Source organism: Trachemys scripta, chromosome 9 (genome assembly GCF_013100865.1).
Source record: "Trachemys scripta elegans isolate TJP31775 chromosome 9, CAS_Tse_1.0, whole genome shotgun sequence".
Lineage (NCBI taxonomy): Eukaryota > Metazoa > Chordata > Testudines > Emydidae > Trachemys > Trachemys scripta.
Window position 1 is genome coordinate 93,795,609 of NC_048306.1, and position 14,495 is coordinate 93,810,103.

Sequence of the window (14,495 nt, forward strand, 5' to 3'; positions counted from 1 at the left end):
GGCCCCCACTGGCCGCGGTTCGCTGTCCCGGGCCAATGGGGGGGGGGGTGAGAAGCCGCGACCAGCATATCCCTCGCCCGTGCCGCTTCTCGCCGCCCCCATTGGCCCGGGACGGCGAACCGCGGCCAGTGGGGGCCGCGATTGGCCAAACCTGCCCCATCAGCAGGTAAATAAAATTGGCCCGGCCCGCCAGGGTGCTTACCCTGGCGAGCCGCGTGCCAAACGTTGCCGACCCCTGTGTTAGAGGGAAAATAGGAAGACCCTAGTTATGTGTCCCTAGAAATATATACTGATCTTGTGCCAACTAAGAATTTGAATCACTGACATTTTGAGGATTTCCCAGAAGTCCTTTAGGCATAATAGCAGAAGTTAAAAAACAAGTTAGACACAATTTCATTTAAAGTTTTATTTGTTAAACAGTCTTTCTGCCAATTTGATCATTTGACGCATTGCTTGTGTACTACATACATTTTCCTAGCCACTAAATTAAAATATGTACTTCAGTCTAGTAAATGTTTCTAACAAACAGAAGATCCTTCTAAATAAGGAAATGTGCATTAAAGCAATTTTACCAATTCAGCAGCACTAGTGTGATGTGAGTCAGCTGTAGTGGAGTTCAAAATATTATTTCAGGCTCTTTCTGCTCTGAAGGCTACTGGAGCTGCTAGCTGCACTGGCAGGCCGTGAACCAGCACTTGCTGTTGCTGCTGGCGAACTGAACGATAAACTCAGATCTATAATTTTAAGTGGGGGTGCTTGGCCAGAAGCTGAACCCATGGTGCTCCTGGTTGATCTAAAAAGGCAAAACAAAGTTATCGTAAAGTTAGAATGTCGACAAAACCCTCTTGATTAAGAAGGGAAAAGAGTGTCGTTGATAGTACAAGTTAAGTGATCATCTGAGCACTTTGTAAGACTAATGCACCTCATTTTAAAGTGTGTTAGTAGCATATGCATTTATGATCTTAAAAGGCTGGAGTCTGATTCCCAGTAACAGTGATCGGGGGGGGGGGGGGGGGAGAAACTGAGCGAGGAAGGAACTAGCTTCTACAAACTATGTGGGCAAGATGTTTAATGTTTGCCCCGATACTCTACATGGTGACAGGCTTCAGAGTGGTGGCCATGTTAGTTTGTATCAGGAAAAAGAACAAGGAGTACTTGTGGCACCTTAGAGACTAACAAATTTATTTGAGCATAAGCTTTCGTGGGCTAAAACCCACTTCATCGGATGCATGCAGTGGAAAATACAGTAGGAAGATAGATATACACAGAGGACATGAAAAAATGGGTGTTGCCATTCTAACTATAACGAGAGTAATCAATTAAGGTGGGCTATTATCAACAGGAGAAAAAAAACTTTTGTAGTGATAATCAGGATGGCCCATTTCCAACAGTTGACAAGAAAGTGTGAGTAACAGTAGGGGGGGAAAAAATTAGCCTGGGGAAATAGGTTTTACTTTGTGTAATAACCCATCCACTCTTTATTCAAGCCTAATTTAATGGTGTCCAGTTTGCACATTAATTCCAATTCTGCAGTTTCTCATTGGAGTCTGTGTTTGAAGTATTTTGTTGGAGTATTGCGACTTCGAGGTCTGTAATCAAGTGACCAGAGAGGTTGAAGTGTTCTCCGACTGGTTTTTGAATGTTATAATTCTTGATGTCTGATTTGTGTCCATTAATTCTTTTGCTTCGAGACTGTCCGGTTTGGCCAATGTACATGGCAAAGGGGCACTGCTGGCACATGATGGCATATCACATTGGTAGATGTGCAGCGCATCATCATATCAGAGGCTGGTTCACTTGCACATCTTGTCAACTGTTGGAAATGGGCCATCCTGATTATCACTACAAAAGTGTTTTTTCTGTTGCTGATAATAGCCCACCTTAATTGATTACTCTCATTATAGTTAGTATGGCAACACCCATTTTTCATGTTCTCTGTGTATATCTATCTTCCTACTGTATTTTCCACTGCATGCATCCGATGAAGTGGGTTTTAGCCCACGAAAGCTTATGCTCAAATAAATGTGTTAGTCTCTAAGGTGCCACAAGTACTCCTCGTTCTATTTCTTGATACTCTAGAAATCCTCATCTAGGATCTTGTACTACTGACCAAAGACACCCAGAAGAAATTTGTCTGGTCACAGCTGAAGACTTCACTCAAGCCACAATATTTGTAACATCGCAGGTAGAGTATATTTCCTTTGTAACAGAAGAGAAGGTACTTTGGTTTGTTAATCAGCCACCAGAACAAGCTTTTTTAAAATAAAAAAATCTTTATATGTAATGGGAAAGGGAACTGAGTTTAAGACTAATAGTCCAGAAGACTGCAAGTGCAAAAAAATCCCAGCTGTAAGGAGAAGAGCTGGGTCCTCAATCAATTTGAAAATCATCTAAAAGTGAACTGTGCTCCAATGAAAGAGCAAAGTAGGAAGGGGAAGAGTGGGAAAAATGAATGATAACCAATTTCAGAGCACTGCTACCAAGGAAGTCTGAAATTATTGTCCTGATTTGAAGTGAAATGGACTAGACTAGACAGAGGCATAGGACTTGTCCACACATCTAGAGTGAAGCTTTTCCTAGCCAATAGAGATGAACAAGAAGGGACAAAAGGAAAAATCGGCGTGGGAGTACAATAATAATGTACAGTATTAACATTTTTTTTTAAACACTCACCTGACAGAGGCCACTGAGCTTTGTGAAGAAGATGATCTAGAACTGTAATGACTACCTATGGAAGCAGCTGTAGGAAGTTCTAAACAGGACTAGAAGAGAAAAGAGATCTACTATTGGTCTTTGCAAGTGGGATATATGACACATACACTACCGATTTCTATGATACCATATGTGATAACAGCTACTTTCAGTATATTCCCTTATTTTCAATGCTAACAGCATGACCCGTGTTTCACAATGGCTATATTGTATTTTATGAAATTGCGGCACAAGGCCTTTGAATCACTGAAGTAATCCATTAATTGTTCTTTACTATCTATAACAGTGTCAACATTTTCAATAACAGTTAAAGTCAATTAGAGATGCTACCTGTTGAAAGTATGTTTGAAAGGGTAGAGTTAAATCAGGGTTTGCTTCTAAGACATCAACCAACAATTTGTCAATGGTTCTGCTGTAGTCTTTCAGCTCACGGAGGTCAATGTCTTCTTCCTCCTGCGTTTTCGTTTTACTTTTCTTTAATGATCGAACTTCTTTAGATAGTCTGGAACACTTTTGGCATAAAGTAACAGGTAAATGCAATTTAACAAAGTTGAATATTGTGAAAGTTTAAATACCTTTTATGAAAGGCCAAACACTGTTAATAACAAACTTAAATTTTAAGTTTATGTTGCATTTTTACTATACTCCAACTATAACTCAAGCCAATAACATACGAGTTGTCACTTATTTATTAAACCAACCTGTGTCATGACTCTTTCTAACTTTGGCTTCTGTTGATCTATTTCTTTGTTCAGCTGCAAAACCTGAGCTTGCTTCTGATTTGTTTTTTCTTGGTAGACAGCCTCCTCTTTTATCATGATGTCTAAAGTGTTTTCCATACTCTGAAAGAATAAGTACAGATCAAACCTGAACATCAAAGAACAATGTTATTAGTTTAAAAAGTATGTGAATGTTAAGCAGTATATACAGTGATTAATACCTTTTCAATAGTTTATTGCACTTAACATTTTGTATTAGACTCTCAATCACAACTCAGAATTTTTTACTCTTGTTGCTTGTGGCCCAGATTTTTCAAGGCGTTTAAGGGTTTCACCTCTGTGTTTTGATACCTGATTTAGGCGTCAAAATCCCATTGACTGTCAATTTTAAAAATCTGAACTTCTAACTAGCCGACCCTCCATCTTTAAAATGGGTTAGAACTATGATCAGACAACCCCTACCATCAGTTGTCTTACTTGTATGATCTGTTAATCAACTGTACATAACATGCTTAACGCGAGCTCAAAGGGATGGAGTCCTTGTCCAGCTGTTTGGAAGAAAGGAGGTTATTGTCTCTTTTTAAGGGCTCCCCTATAATGGGGCAGAGGGATAAGTGGGGAGAAAGCTTACAGGGAAGAGCAGGAAGCAGCTGGACCAGGTGTGGGTATGGGAGGTACTGCCCTTCCTGCTGACTGAAAGGGGTGGGGTAGTTATAGCCCATGGAGCCTCAGAGATGCCCTTTTTTACAGGGATGAGGCTCACAGCAGCAAAAGTAAGCAGGCTGGAGCATCAGATGGGGGCTTTTAGTCGACATGGCTTGGAAGCAAAGATGCCCCAAACCACAAAGTGGAAGAGTGCAGATAGCATACTCCCAGGCAGTGTGGTGAAGGAGGTGCAAAGCCAGGGTCTTGGAGGCAGGGGAGAAAGGAGAAACACCCTTGAGCAATAACGAGGGGACACCAGGCTTTCATCAATCACCCAGCAGCAGCTGCTGTAACTGCAGCAAGCTTCTCTGCCTCCTATTTACATGGGACTGCAGGGCTCCACCAAATGGCACTGGAGATCTCCAGGAGCCTCAGTGACCAATGGGTCCCTATGAGGATGAGTCAGAAGGGGCAGAAGCAGCAACCCAAAGCCATGTGGCTGTTTCCCTCTTGTCACAGGGTGGGTTAGTGACCCCCTTAAGGGACCAGGGGTTGCAGACCTAGCTGAAGTCTCTCTCTCCCATTCATGTGTGGGAATGGGTGTGGGAGGAGGGGTAACTCCCACCAGCAGCAACAGCCTGAGCCAGAAGACGAAAAAGAAATGGCTCTTTGTAGGGGCAGGGTTGACTGCTTCCTATACCATGCCATAGTGACTGGTTGGCCCCTTGCAGGAACGGGGGGATGGAAGGGGAGGTTTCCTGGGCTTCTCCATACTGCAGAGTAGTCAGTGGGTGTTGGTTGTACTCTCATGCCCCACAGCGTGGGAACACTTGTGATTTAAGGGTGGGAGACAGCACAACAGGACAGCACAGCTAGTCTGGAACCTTGGCATATGAGGGCTCTCGAGTAGAGATGTAAATATCAGTTAAAAAAGTTAACCAGTTAAACAATTAAAATTATATCAGTTAACTGAGCTCGCTCAGGCGGGGCGGCCAGGGCTGAGGGCCTGGTGGGGCTAAGCCTACTGCAGCTGGGGCTGCTTCAGCCAGGCGGCCTGGGCTAGGATCCTTCTGGCCTGCCAGCCCAACATGGCTCTGGCCTGGCATAGCTGGCCAGCTGCCAGGGTAAATGGTTAAGGTCTGGTTTATGGTAAGCCTCATGCTTACTGGTTAACCATTTAACCTTTTACATCCCTATTCTTGAGGTGGTACAAATATCGGCAGTGCTGCAAACATTTAAGGTGTAAGAGCACAGGTTTAACAATTTTGAGCAATTTCATATTTCAATTTTTTTTTTTTGAGCTTTTAGGGTCAGTAAACTAGTGACTGGGTCAGTGAGGGATACTTTGCGAAGAGCTTTGGCGTGGAGGAGTGATCTGTCCTCTTGACCCTGAGGATCTCAAAAATAGACTGGGGGCAAGGGGAGTCCATAATGCTATAGGAGGGTGGTTAAGATTAGGATTTGCCCAGCATGCGCATTAAGGACTCAGTCATGGGGATGGCAGGCCCCTCACAACATACCAATTTGTTACAGTTTTCAGAAGGGGGCTCACAAAGTGGGAACTCCCGGAACATGAAGTGTGTTCCCACTTATTCTGGATTGGAATCACAACAGCTGCGGCCTAACTAGGGCTAGGAGGCTACAGCAATTCAGGCAATTAGGCAGTGGCACTCAAATGCATACAAGATGTACATAAGACCCCATGTAGGGAATCAGAGCTCATTTTCCTGTTTCCAATTTCAGAACCAAGCAAATGGGCCAAGGGACTAATGCTGTGTATCTGTGGGTACAGTATTGTATACTGGGCACATAAGCAGGCTTTCCAGTCATCTGGAGGTTCACAGCTGGGCCTAGATTCTGAGCCAGCATGGAAGGTGGAGTGTGCCGTGGGACCAGCTGATGGCCTGGGAGTAGGCACCATGTGCAATTATTGTTCATGCTAGTAAACAATTCGGGAAGAGGTAAGGGGGGGTGGGGTGAGGACATATTTTTGTCCAACATTAACGAAGGACTGTAAATATGTGAGAATGCACTGGGAAATGGGAAGCAGCCAAACTAAATTGCTGGCACCTCTTTGTGGCAGATGTCCAGTGCAGAAGGCATTCGTCTTCCCTGCAACAGATCTGGGAACTGGTGGGGTAGGGCAGGGGAGATAGGTTATAATAGCATAACTTAGTACAAAAAACTCATGGGAGATGTCCAGTGCGGGTACTCATTATGGAAGGAATAGGGTTGTCGGATAAAATAGACCTGAAAAGGGTTTGAAAGAAAGCATCTGTTAAGGGAGCTGAGGAATTGGAGTTTGGAGTGCCTACATCACATACACCAGGGAGCCAGCCCCCTCCTTTTACAGCTCCTTTTTACCTCACATAAGGGAAGGGTTGTGGGGTCCCAGCAATGGGATGGCTGGGACTAGGTTGGGGATTACATGGAAATGAATAAGGAAAGGTTGACCTTCACTATACAATCTACTGCCAGGTACTCCCAGATATTTTAAGTGAATAAAGTTGCAGCCTAATTAAACCACAGCAATTGCTACCTGACTTTCTTCCAGGGTGGCCGGACAACGGATGAATAACTACATAAATCACTATGTGTAGTTTACATATATGTAGACTTCATATGTAGTAAGAATGACCAATACTGGGTAAAATTTTCAGAGGTACCTAAATGATTTGAAAATCAATAACACCTAAGTTTGTAAGTGCCTATGTCATTTTGAAAATGGGACTTGGACTCTTCTATGAGTTTGACACTTTTGAAAAGTTTATCTATTGTCCATGAGCAACAGGAAAGGGGTTGCAGAAAATTCACAAAGGAGAGCGAGGAAAAAATATTCCCAGAATGCTTCTTAATCCATGAGGGGGAAAACATTTCCTATGCTAAGGAAAACTATGGCTTCACCTATACAAATGGCAATCTCATGTGCCCGTTACCTGAAGGTCTTCTTGAAGCTCCTTGATCTGTCTTCGCTTGTATCTGTATTTTTCATCAGCAGCTCTTTTCTCTTCTTCTAATTGCAGCTTTTCTTTGTACTCCTCACCTACAATATCAAACACTCTGAGTTAGAGTTTAAACATTGTACAAGGTGTGCACACTAACATGTTTAGGACATTCGATTTTCATCCCAAAGACAGACTATTGCTGTATTTTAAAATAAGTGCACCAAAATGTATTCAAGTACAATACACAGAGACATCATTTATGGCCATATCTAGGGTAACAGAAGTCTTCTGCCAGGCGACCTTGAGGATCTGCAACTGTGCATTATACTAAACTGGGCAGTACATTTAGCAACTCACCTGCCTGATCTTGCAATGATCAATTGCTGAACAATAGATGTATTTGTAAATCGAAAGAAAGGAAGTATAGTTGGTAATACAAGGTTGAAGCACCCTATGAAACACTTTAATCTCTGTTTGATTATTTAGGTCATTGATTAAAGCATCTACCAGGGCAAGGGGGAGCCTTAAACATTCTAATGTTATCTACAGTGCTTCTGAGAAGCCTCCAGGACTTTCCAGCAGAATTATTACCACAGGTATTTTAGGAGACTTATAATTTTGTTATTCAACTATATAACAAAAAAATAAATACTATATTTGATGTACTATAAAATGTATACATGAAATGTTAAAAGAACCACCAAAAAGGACGTCTTTACAGGAAGTCTGTGTCCTAAAGTGCTCACCGTACCTGCTTTTAATGGATTATAAAATTACAGGGAATATCCTCAAAAAAATTTTTTTTTTTAATTAAATACTCCACAAACTAGTCACCTAAAAACAAGGGGAAAAGTGACTCGTTTATCAAGGATAAGGATTTAAGATCCACTGCTGTAAAGCCAGCAGAGGGCGCAAAAGTTAAATAACAAGCCCAGTCTTCACACCGTTATTGATAGCATTGATAATAATGATGCATAAATAAGACTAAACAAAGAAGACTGATTGTAAAAGCAGCTTGTGAAAGCTGTAAATTTGCAATGAGCTCTCAACAAAAGGCAAACAACATAAAGTCCCACAGGATTCCACAAACTGTACAGTAGGGATTCAACTTGTTTAAAGTTGTCTATGCAGTACACAAACAATGGCACAATCCTCAACTCACCTTTTTACCAGATAACAGCACTGCCCTATAACGAAAACAGGAAACAAACAATACTGTCGATAAGGGACCTGCCTTCACCAGTGCCTCACAACCACTGTGCCTTGCTGTGCTGCCACTGGATTAGGGTTACCATATTTTGAGCCTCCAAAAGGAGGACACTCCACGGGGCCCCGGCCCAGCCCCGCCCCCGCCCCAACTCCACCCCTTCCCCAAAGTCCCCGCCCCAACTCCGCCCCCTCCCCTGCTTCCCGCGAATATTTGATTCGCGGGAAGCCTGAATCAGGTAAGGGGGGTGTGGGGGGAGGAGACGAGTCTCCAGCCTGGGTCGGCCCCCCCCAGCACTGCCGGCCCCCGGGCCCCCGGCCGAGCACCCCCGGCCCGACACCGCCGGCCCCCAAGCCCCCAAACCGCCGCCGGCTCCCGAGCCCCCGGCACCGCCGGCCCCCAAGCCCCCGGCCCGGCCCGACCGACCACCGGGCCCCGAGCCCCCGGCCCGACCGACCGCCGGCCCGCATGTCCCGATTTTCCCGGACATGTCCGGCTTTTTGGGATTTCCCCCCGGACGGGGATTTGGAGCCCAAAAAGCCGGACATGTCCGGGAAAATCCGGATGTATGGTAACCCTACACTGGATTCAAGTACTTGCAGACTTACTGGCCATTCCTTCTATCACTGATGAATGGACTTTCAGTGGAGGCACTTTGTGCAGTCTCTCTATAACACGTTATGCCTCCCTATTGTGGTTCTGCTGTACTCGAGAGTTTTCACAACCCTTCCTTAGGTTTAAGAATTTGCATAAAAATAAAAAACTTGAACTTTATAGCATCTTTTTCCTGTACCTACTCTGCCCTGGTGAACTGACAGCAACATTCAAAATTATTCTTTCTTCTGCTACTATCAGTGTGTTCCGTAGCTAATTTATTCAGGATACAGCCCTTTAATATCATTGCTTCGCTCCAGTGTCCCTGGTTTATGCTTTAATCTCTAACACATAAGTAATAACAATGTTCATTTTACATACTTGTCTCTGTCACTGTTTTAAAAGAGTTCCGGTAATTGCTGTTGCAGTTATTAAGCACATGCATGGTATTTTGCAGGGCTATGACTTCTTTTTCAGCTTTGCGGATCTTTGCATCCAAGTCATCACCTTCACGCTGAAGGTCCTCCTTCTCCTGGGCAGCCTAAAAATAAAAACAGAGATCTAAGAGAGAAGTAATCAAACAGACATATTGTGATGGCTGTCTCTGGGCTGCATGGGTCTTACTGAAACATACTAATAATATCATGACAATAACAGAAGAATACTTGATGTTAAGTAGTTAAGAACAGAATCTTTTTCTATACTCTTACAAGAAATTAATCTTCGAGCCTGATCTTGTCATGAGCACCTATGCAGAGCTGATTTCCCTAGGGTTCTATGTGGGCACAGGGGTTCACATGTGTGTTCACTGTAGACGCCTTAGCTACTAAGTAGCCAGAAAGTTCTGCTTCTTCTAGGTTTGAAAACCATATGGTGAGATAAGTTGTCCAAAACACTCTCTAACTATAAGGTTGTTCTTGGATTATACAAATTTAAGACTAAAAGAGAACACTATGATTACTCCTTTCCTTTTGGATGGGGATTTCAATAGAGTGGCTATAATATCTGCTGTGACCTATAAAACAGATTGACCAGACAGGTAAGTTCATTTCAAATTTTTGAAACAAATAAAAATTAAATCAGTGGTGCACTGTGTGAGCACCAGGTTTCATCCACGTAGAGCAGCTTGCAGGACTGGGGCCTAAACTAGAGTTTTACTGAAATCTAGCTCTGAAGTAGTAGTCAGCTGAAATCTGTACCATAATTATTTTGTTTAAATCCTATTCCAAATTGAGTATAACGGAAAGCATGAGAGTAAACTGCAGGATGTCCTGCAAAGCATTTTGGGCCAAGGTCCTGATATTCCACATGCCATTCAGAAGAGCAGACTGGTTAGAAGATCCTGCACTCTGGGAATGCGGTAAAGAGCAAAGAGTCATCTCCCCAAGACATCAGGAAAGAATGCAGCCTAAGACCTTTCTCCAACAGAGGCAACAGGTGGGAGGTCAAGGTGTTTGTCTTGGAGATGAGGGAGTTGAAACTGGAGTAGAATAGGGGAAGCTATAGTTTAAACCAATACTTATGATGATAATGGAAAAGTTTTTAGTTGATTAAAAGCATTCCAGCAGTAAAGTAACTTAACTACCTTAATGACATAGTACGTCTGAGTTTTCTCCTCTTCTCCTTCAGGAGGCATCATGACAATGGTAAGAATTTCATATCTGCATCTTAGTTTTTCAATTTTACTTAGACGGTCTTGAAATTCAGCACTGATTGATGGAAGAAAGTGAACACACATTGAGTGAGATGTTTAAGAAAATATGTGTTTCTGTCTTGTACCATTTTTTAGGCTATTTCTTCTATTATAGCTACACTTGCTGCTACCACAGTAGTTTGAACATACACAGGGAGCTAGCCATAAAAGCAGTACTGCTACTGCTGTCAGGTAGGCTTATTTGTTCCCAGTCCTCCCCAACCCCAGACATCTGGTCCTCGTCCCACCCCCACAACTTCTCTCACACTACTGCTTAAAGTGGACAAATTTCAGATCCTTCGCATCACAGGGAGCTCTGTAATATACCTCCCCCAAGCCCCAAATTTTAAAGCTTTGGCATTTAAGTCCTACAGCTGCACAAGATGCCCCCTGCTGATCATTTCTTAATATTGCTACTGCTAAATGAGAATAAGCAACAGCAGGCAACAACCCCAAATCAAATTACAGGCAAGTACTAATTAGCTGCGTAATTGTCAAAGGAAAAACATACAGTCTGCGCTCTGGGTGAGGAGTTAAGCTTTAGTCACACTAAATCACTCTAATTTCCTATTGCGTGGGGTGTGGTTTGCAGAAGGGTGAATAAAACGATGCCAACTCAGCTGTTGAGTGTTTGCTAGCTTCCTAGTTAGATTTAACCACTCACTACAAGACCGATATTAGGAGGTCAGAAATAAAGATAACAAATATTTTGAATTAATTCTCTTATTATGAAGGCAACAAAGAAGTCTGTGCTTTCTTGTAACTTTCTAATATCCATTTACCGCAGTGTAATCAACTAACTGGTATATGTGTACCATTTCTGGTCTACAGGAGATTAAAAGCTCTACTACAAGGGACTGTTAATGGAGATTCTCAGAATGCTTGTAAGAGTTGTTCACTTACTGGGTCACCAGTGAAGACCAGAGTTTTCTCCGCTACTTTATTCCTGATGAGTAGGTCCTCTCATAAAAAATGACTTGGCTGTTCTAACTAGCTATTATAACTAGCTCTAAATATACAGACAATGTAGTCACCAGCTATCTTGAACAAATGCAGCAGTGGAGGGTCAGACATAGGATCTTTGCCTTCAAAAGCCCAGACCTCTACCACTCGAGCTTAAAGAGATTCTGGATGTCTGTAGGTATGCAATTACAGATTCCTTACAATACCAGATGACATATTTCCATATTGGACAAATGATGATTTCTTGTTCAGGATAGGATGGGGGATAGCAGAGAGTAAAGAGATATTTGCCTAGTGGTTAAAGCAGGAGATTGGCATCAAGAGACTTGGGCTCTATTCCCAGCCCCTTCTACTGACTAGCTGTGTGACTTTGGGCAAGTCACTTACAATCCTCAATCTTTCTGTTTGGGAAATAAGGATAATATTTACCTCCCTTTGTAAACACTTTTAGATCCCACATGAAAGACACTATATAAAAGTGATTTAAAAAATGATGTCTGAGAAATTAATTTATTAATGCTGTACTTAAAGACAGAGAATCTACTAGCTGATTTTTGAAACGTTTAAGAGAGGAAAATTGTAAACTGACCACAGTTCACCCAGACATTTTGGAAAACATCTTAATGTATTGTGTTTCTATTTTCCCATTTACTGTTAAGAACATTGGAGGTAATGTTTTGAAAATACATGGTAACTACCTTACACTTTGCCGTTCCTGCTCCACAAATCTTATTTGTGATTCAATCATTGCCTTGTGAACCTTAATTTCTTCAGTTCTTTCTTCCATAGCTGTATTTAACTGTAGCTTTCGTTTTTCCAGTGAGAGAACTTGCTCTGCCTTGTTGTACAACGTATCTCGAAGACGTTTCAATTCCAATTTTAAGAGATTATCTTCAATCATCAAATCCTATCAAATGCCAAAAAGAGAAATAATACAAAATTAAAAGGTAGGTATGCTTTTCAACTTGATTTATTTTTAAACTGACACATTTTTAGAAATTCCAGTTTCCTGTAAAACACTCTTTAAACAGTATTTCTGTATCACAATAACCAGAACTTAGGTTATTGTTTTACGCTGTAGTCTCAGCAGAGCCTTGACCACCCAGAGTTCTCTTGGGGACAGGAAAAAGGATAGGGAAGTGCTTGTTGCAAAGCTCCCGCTGCACCTTTTCAAGTGCTTCAGGGGCTTTTGCACCTCTCCCTTGTGTCTCACAGCAAAAGGAAGAATAGGACTTTTACAAAAATTGGTTCTAATTAAGAAATCAAAATAAAACAAAAGGATAGCTGTGATTTATACAGAGCCTACATTACCAAACTCATACTCCCAAGGTTGTGCTGATGAGCCTTGCTGGGAGAAATAAAAAGCAAACACAAAAAAAGTCTTAGTTTCAGACTTTAGAACATAAGAAAAACAAAAGATTTTTGCAAAAAGGATGAAAGTGGAAGGGATACCAATTATTATGTGTACTTGGTGCATCCTACTTGTTGTTACATGATATTTAAATTAGTGAGCCAGAACATCAGTCTCAAAGTTGGAGGGTGAACATCTGGGTTTGGGGCATGCTAGCCAAAGAGTATTAGCTCCTCCTTTTCCCTCTCCATGTAAGTCCCTCTGTAGGGTCACCTTGGAGCTGTGGCTCCACAAGGCTTTGGAGACTGGGTAGAAGGAACAATTGGGGTTCATCTGCTCTTCACAACATTATCCCTTGCCAATTCCATGGATATTCTATCTGTAATTAATGCTACTTTCAGATTAATGATTTCTCAAAGAAACATCAGTAATACGTCTCTAGCAGCAAAGCATTCTCCAAATGGATATTGCTTCATAAATGCAAGGGACTTAATCAATGGTAACTGAACTCCCAATGGAGCCCTACAACTTGAGGTGATAAGAGGCTACAGTTCCTCTACACCCTCCCCAGACACTATCAACTAATGGGACAATAGCCATTAAACTGTCCTTCATTTGAAGATCTGGGTCTTACAGGGAGGCTGAAAGACCAGGAAACTCCAGAGGGTTTCCCTCTGGGAGGAGATGACCCTGCACAAAAGAAAGTAGAAAAGAATCCCCGAACTATTCATTAAGAGTGTTTAGATGGTTTATTCTTAAAAAACAAAACAAAATAAAAACCTCATACTTTCCATTAGTAAAAAGCCACAAACTATCATCATACCTGCTTAAGAGCTTTGGCTTTTTTTAACTCTTTATCTGATTTGTCATTGAAAAGGTTTAGTTCATCTATTCTGATCATCAGACCTGTCATTTCTTCTCCTGTCTTATCCATCGCTCTCTTGATAAAATGGACATCGCTCTGTTAGAAAATAAATAGCTTTTAGTTCATTACATTGGAAACAGATTACACCAAATACTAGCAATTAATTAAAAATTACAGATTATAAACTTTTTGGGACAGGGACGTTCTCTGTTATATTTTTGTACTGTCTGTACAGTGCCTAGCACAATGGGTTCTTTTCCATGGTGCTACTGAAATATTTTAAGTGGGGTGCAAGCAACCCTTTTATAACATCAATACACAACTTTCATATTCATGCAGTCATTGATTTTAAGGCCAGGAGGGACCATTATTATCATCTAGTCTTTCCTCCTACATAACCCAGGCCATAGAATTTCACTGTATCTACCCCAGCAATTTATGGTTGAACGATAGAGAGCATATCTTTTATAAAGACATCCAATTTTGGGTAAGACTCCCAAGTGATGGAGAATTTACCACATCCCTTGGACATCTATTTCAATGTTTAATTACACTAGTTGTTCAAAATGTGCATCTTATTTCCAGTTTGAACTTTGATGATTTCAACTTCCAGCCATTAGATCTTATTGTATCTTTGTCTACTAGACTAAAGAGCCCTCTAGCATCAAATATCTTCTCCGTATATAGGTAATTATAGACCACGATCAAGTTATCTCTTAAGCTTCTAGTTAATAAGCTACTCATGATATGCTCCAATGCTTCATTTTAAATTAGACTTTTCTTACTTAGAGGAGCAAGTCT

At 41.7% G+C, this 14,495-nt stretch overlaps 1 protein-coding gene and 1 long non-coding RNA gene across 3 annotated transcripts in view; one reads left to right on the forward strand and one right to left on the reverse strand.

Moving 5' to 3' along the window:
- Nucleotides 1-332: 332 nt before the first annotated feature.
- Nucleotides 333-14,495, reverse strand: part of CCDC39 (coiled-coil domain containing 39) — a 31,193-nt gene continuing 17,030 nt past the window's right edge. Inside the window, exons 12-20 of the mRNA XM_034780776.1 lie at nt 13,653-13,790; nt 12,177-12,385; nt 10,408-10,531; nt 9,204-9,363; nt 7,013-7,119; nt 3,414-3,554; nt 3,043-3,222; nt 2,674-2,762; nt 333-793 (exon numbers count right to left, since the gene is read on the reverse strand). Of these exons, the coding sequence (XP_034636667.1) occupies nt 625-793; nt 2,674-2,762; nt 3,043-3,222; nt 3,414-3,554; nt 7,013-7,119; nt 9,204-9,363; nt 10,408-10,531; nt 12,177-12,385; nt 13,653-13,790 (1,317 nt within the window). The 3' untranslated portion in view covers nt 333-624. The remainder of the gene's footprint in view (nt 794-2,673; nt 2,763-3,042; nt 3,223-3,413; nt 3,555-7,012; nt 7,120-9,203; nt 9,364-10,407; nt 10,532-12,176; nt 12,386-13,652; nt 13,791-14,495) is intronic.
- Nucleotides 3,167-14,495, forward strand: part of LOC117882491 — a 41,317-nt gene continuing 29,988 nt past the window's right edge. The window contains exons 1-4 of one of the 2 annotated variants that reach the window (XR_004647033.1): nt 3,167-3,242; nt 7,508-7,617; nt 10,612-10,707; nt 12,299-12,425. This is a non-coding gene — a long non-coding RNA (uncharacterized LOC117882491). Of the gene's footprint in view, nt 3,243-7,112; nt 7,618-10,611; nt 10,708-12,298; nt 12,426-14,495 lie in introns of those variants that run through there. The other variant, XR_004647032.1, reaches the window with a different exon arrangement.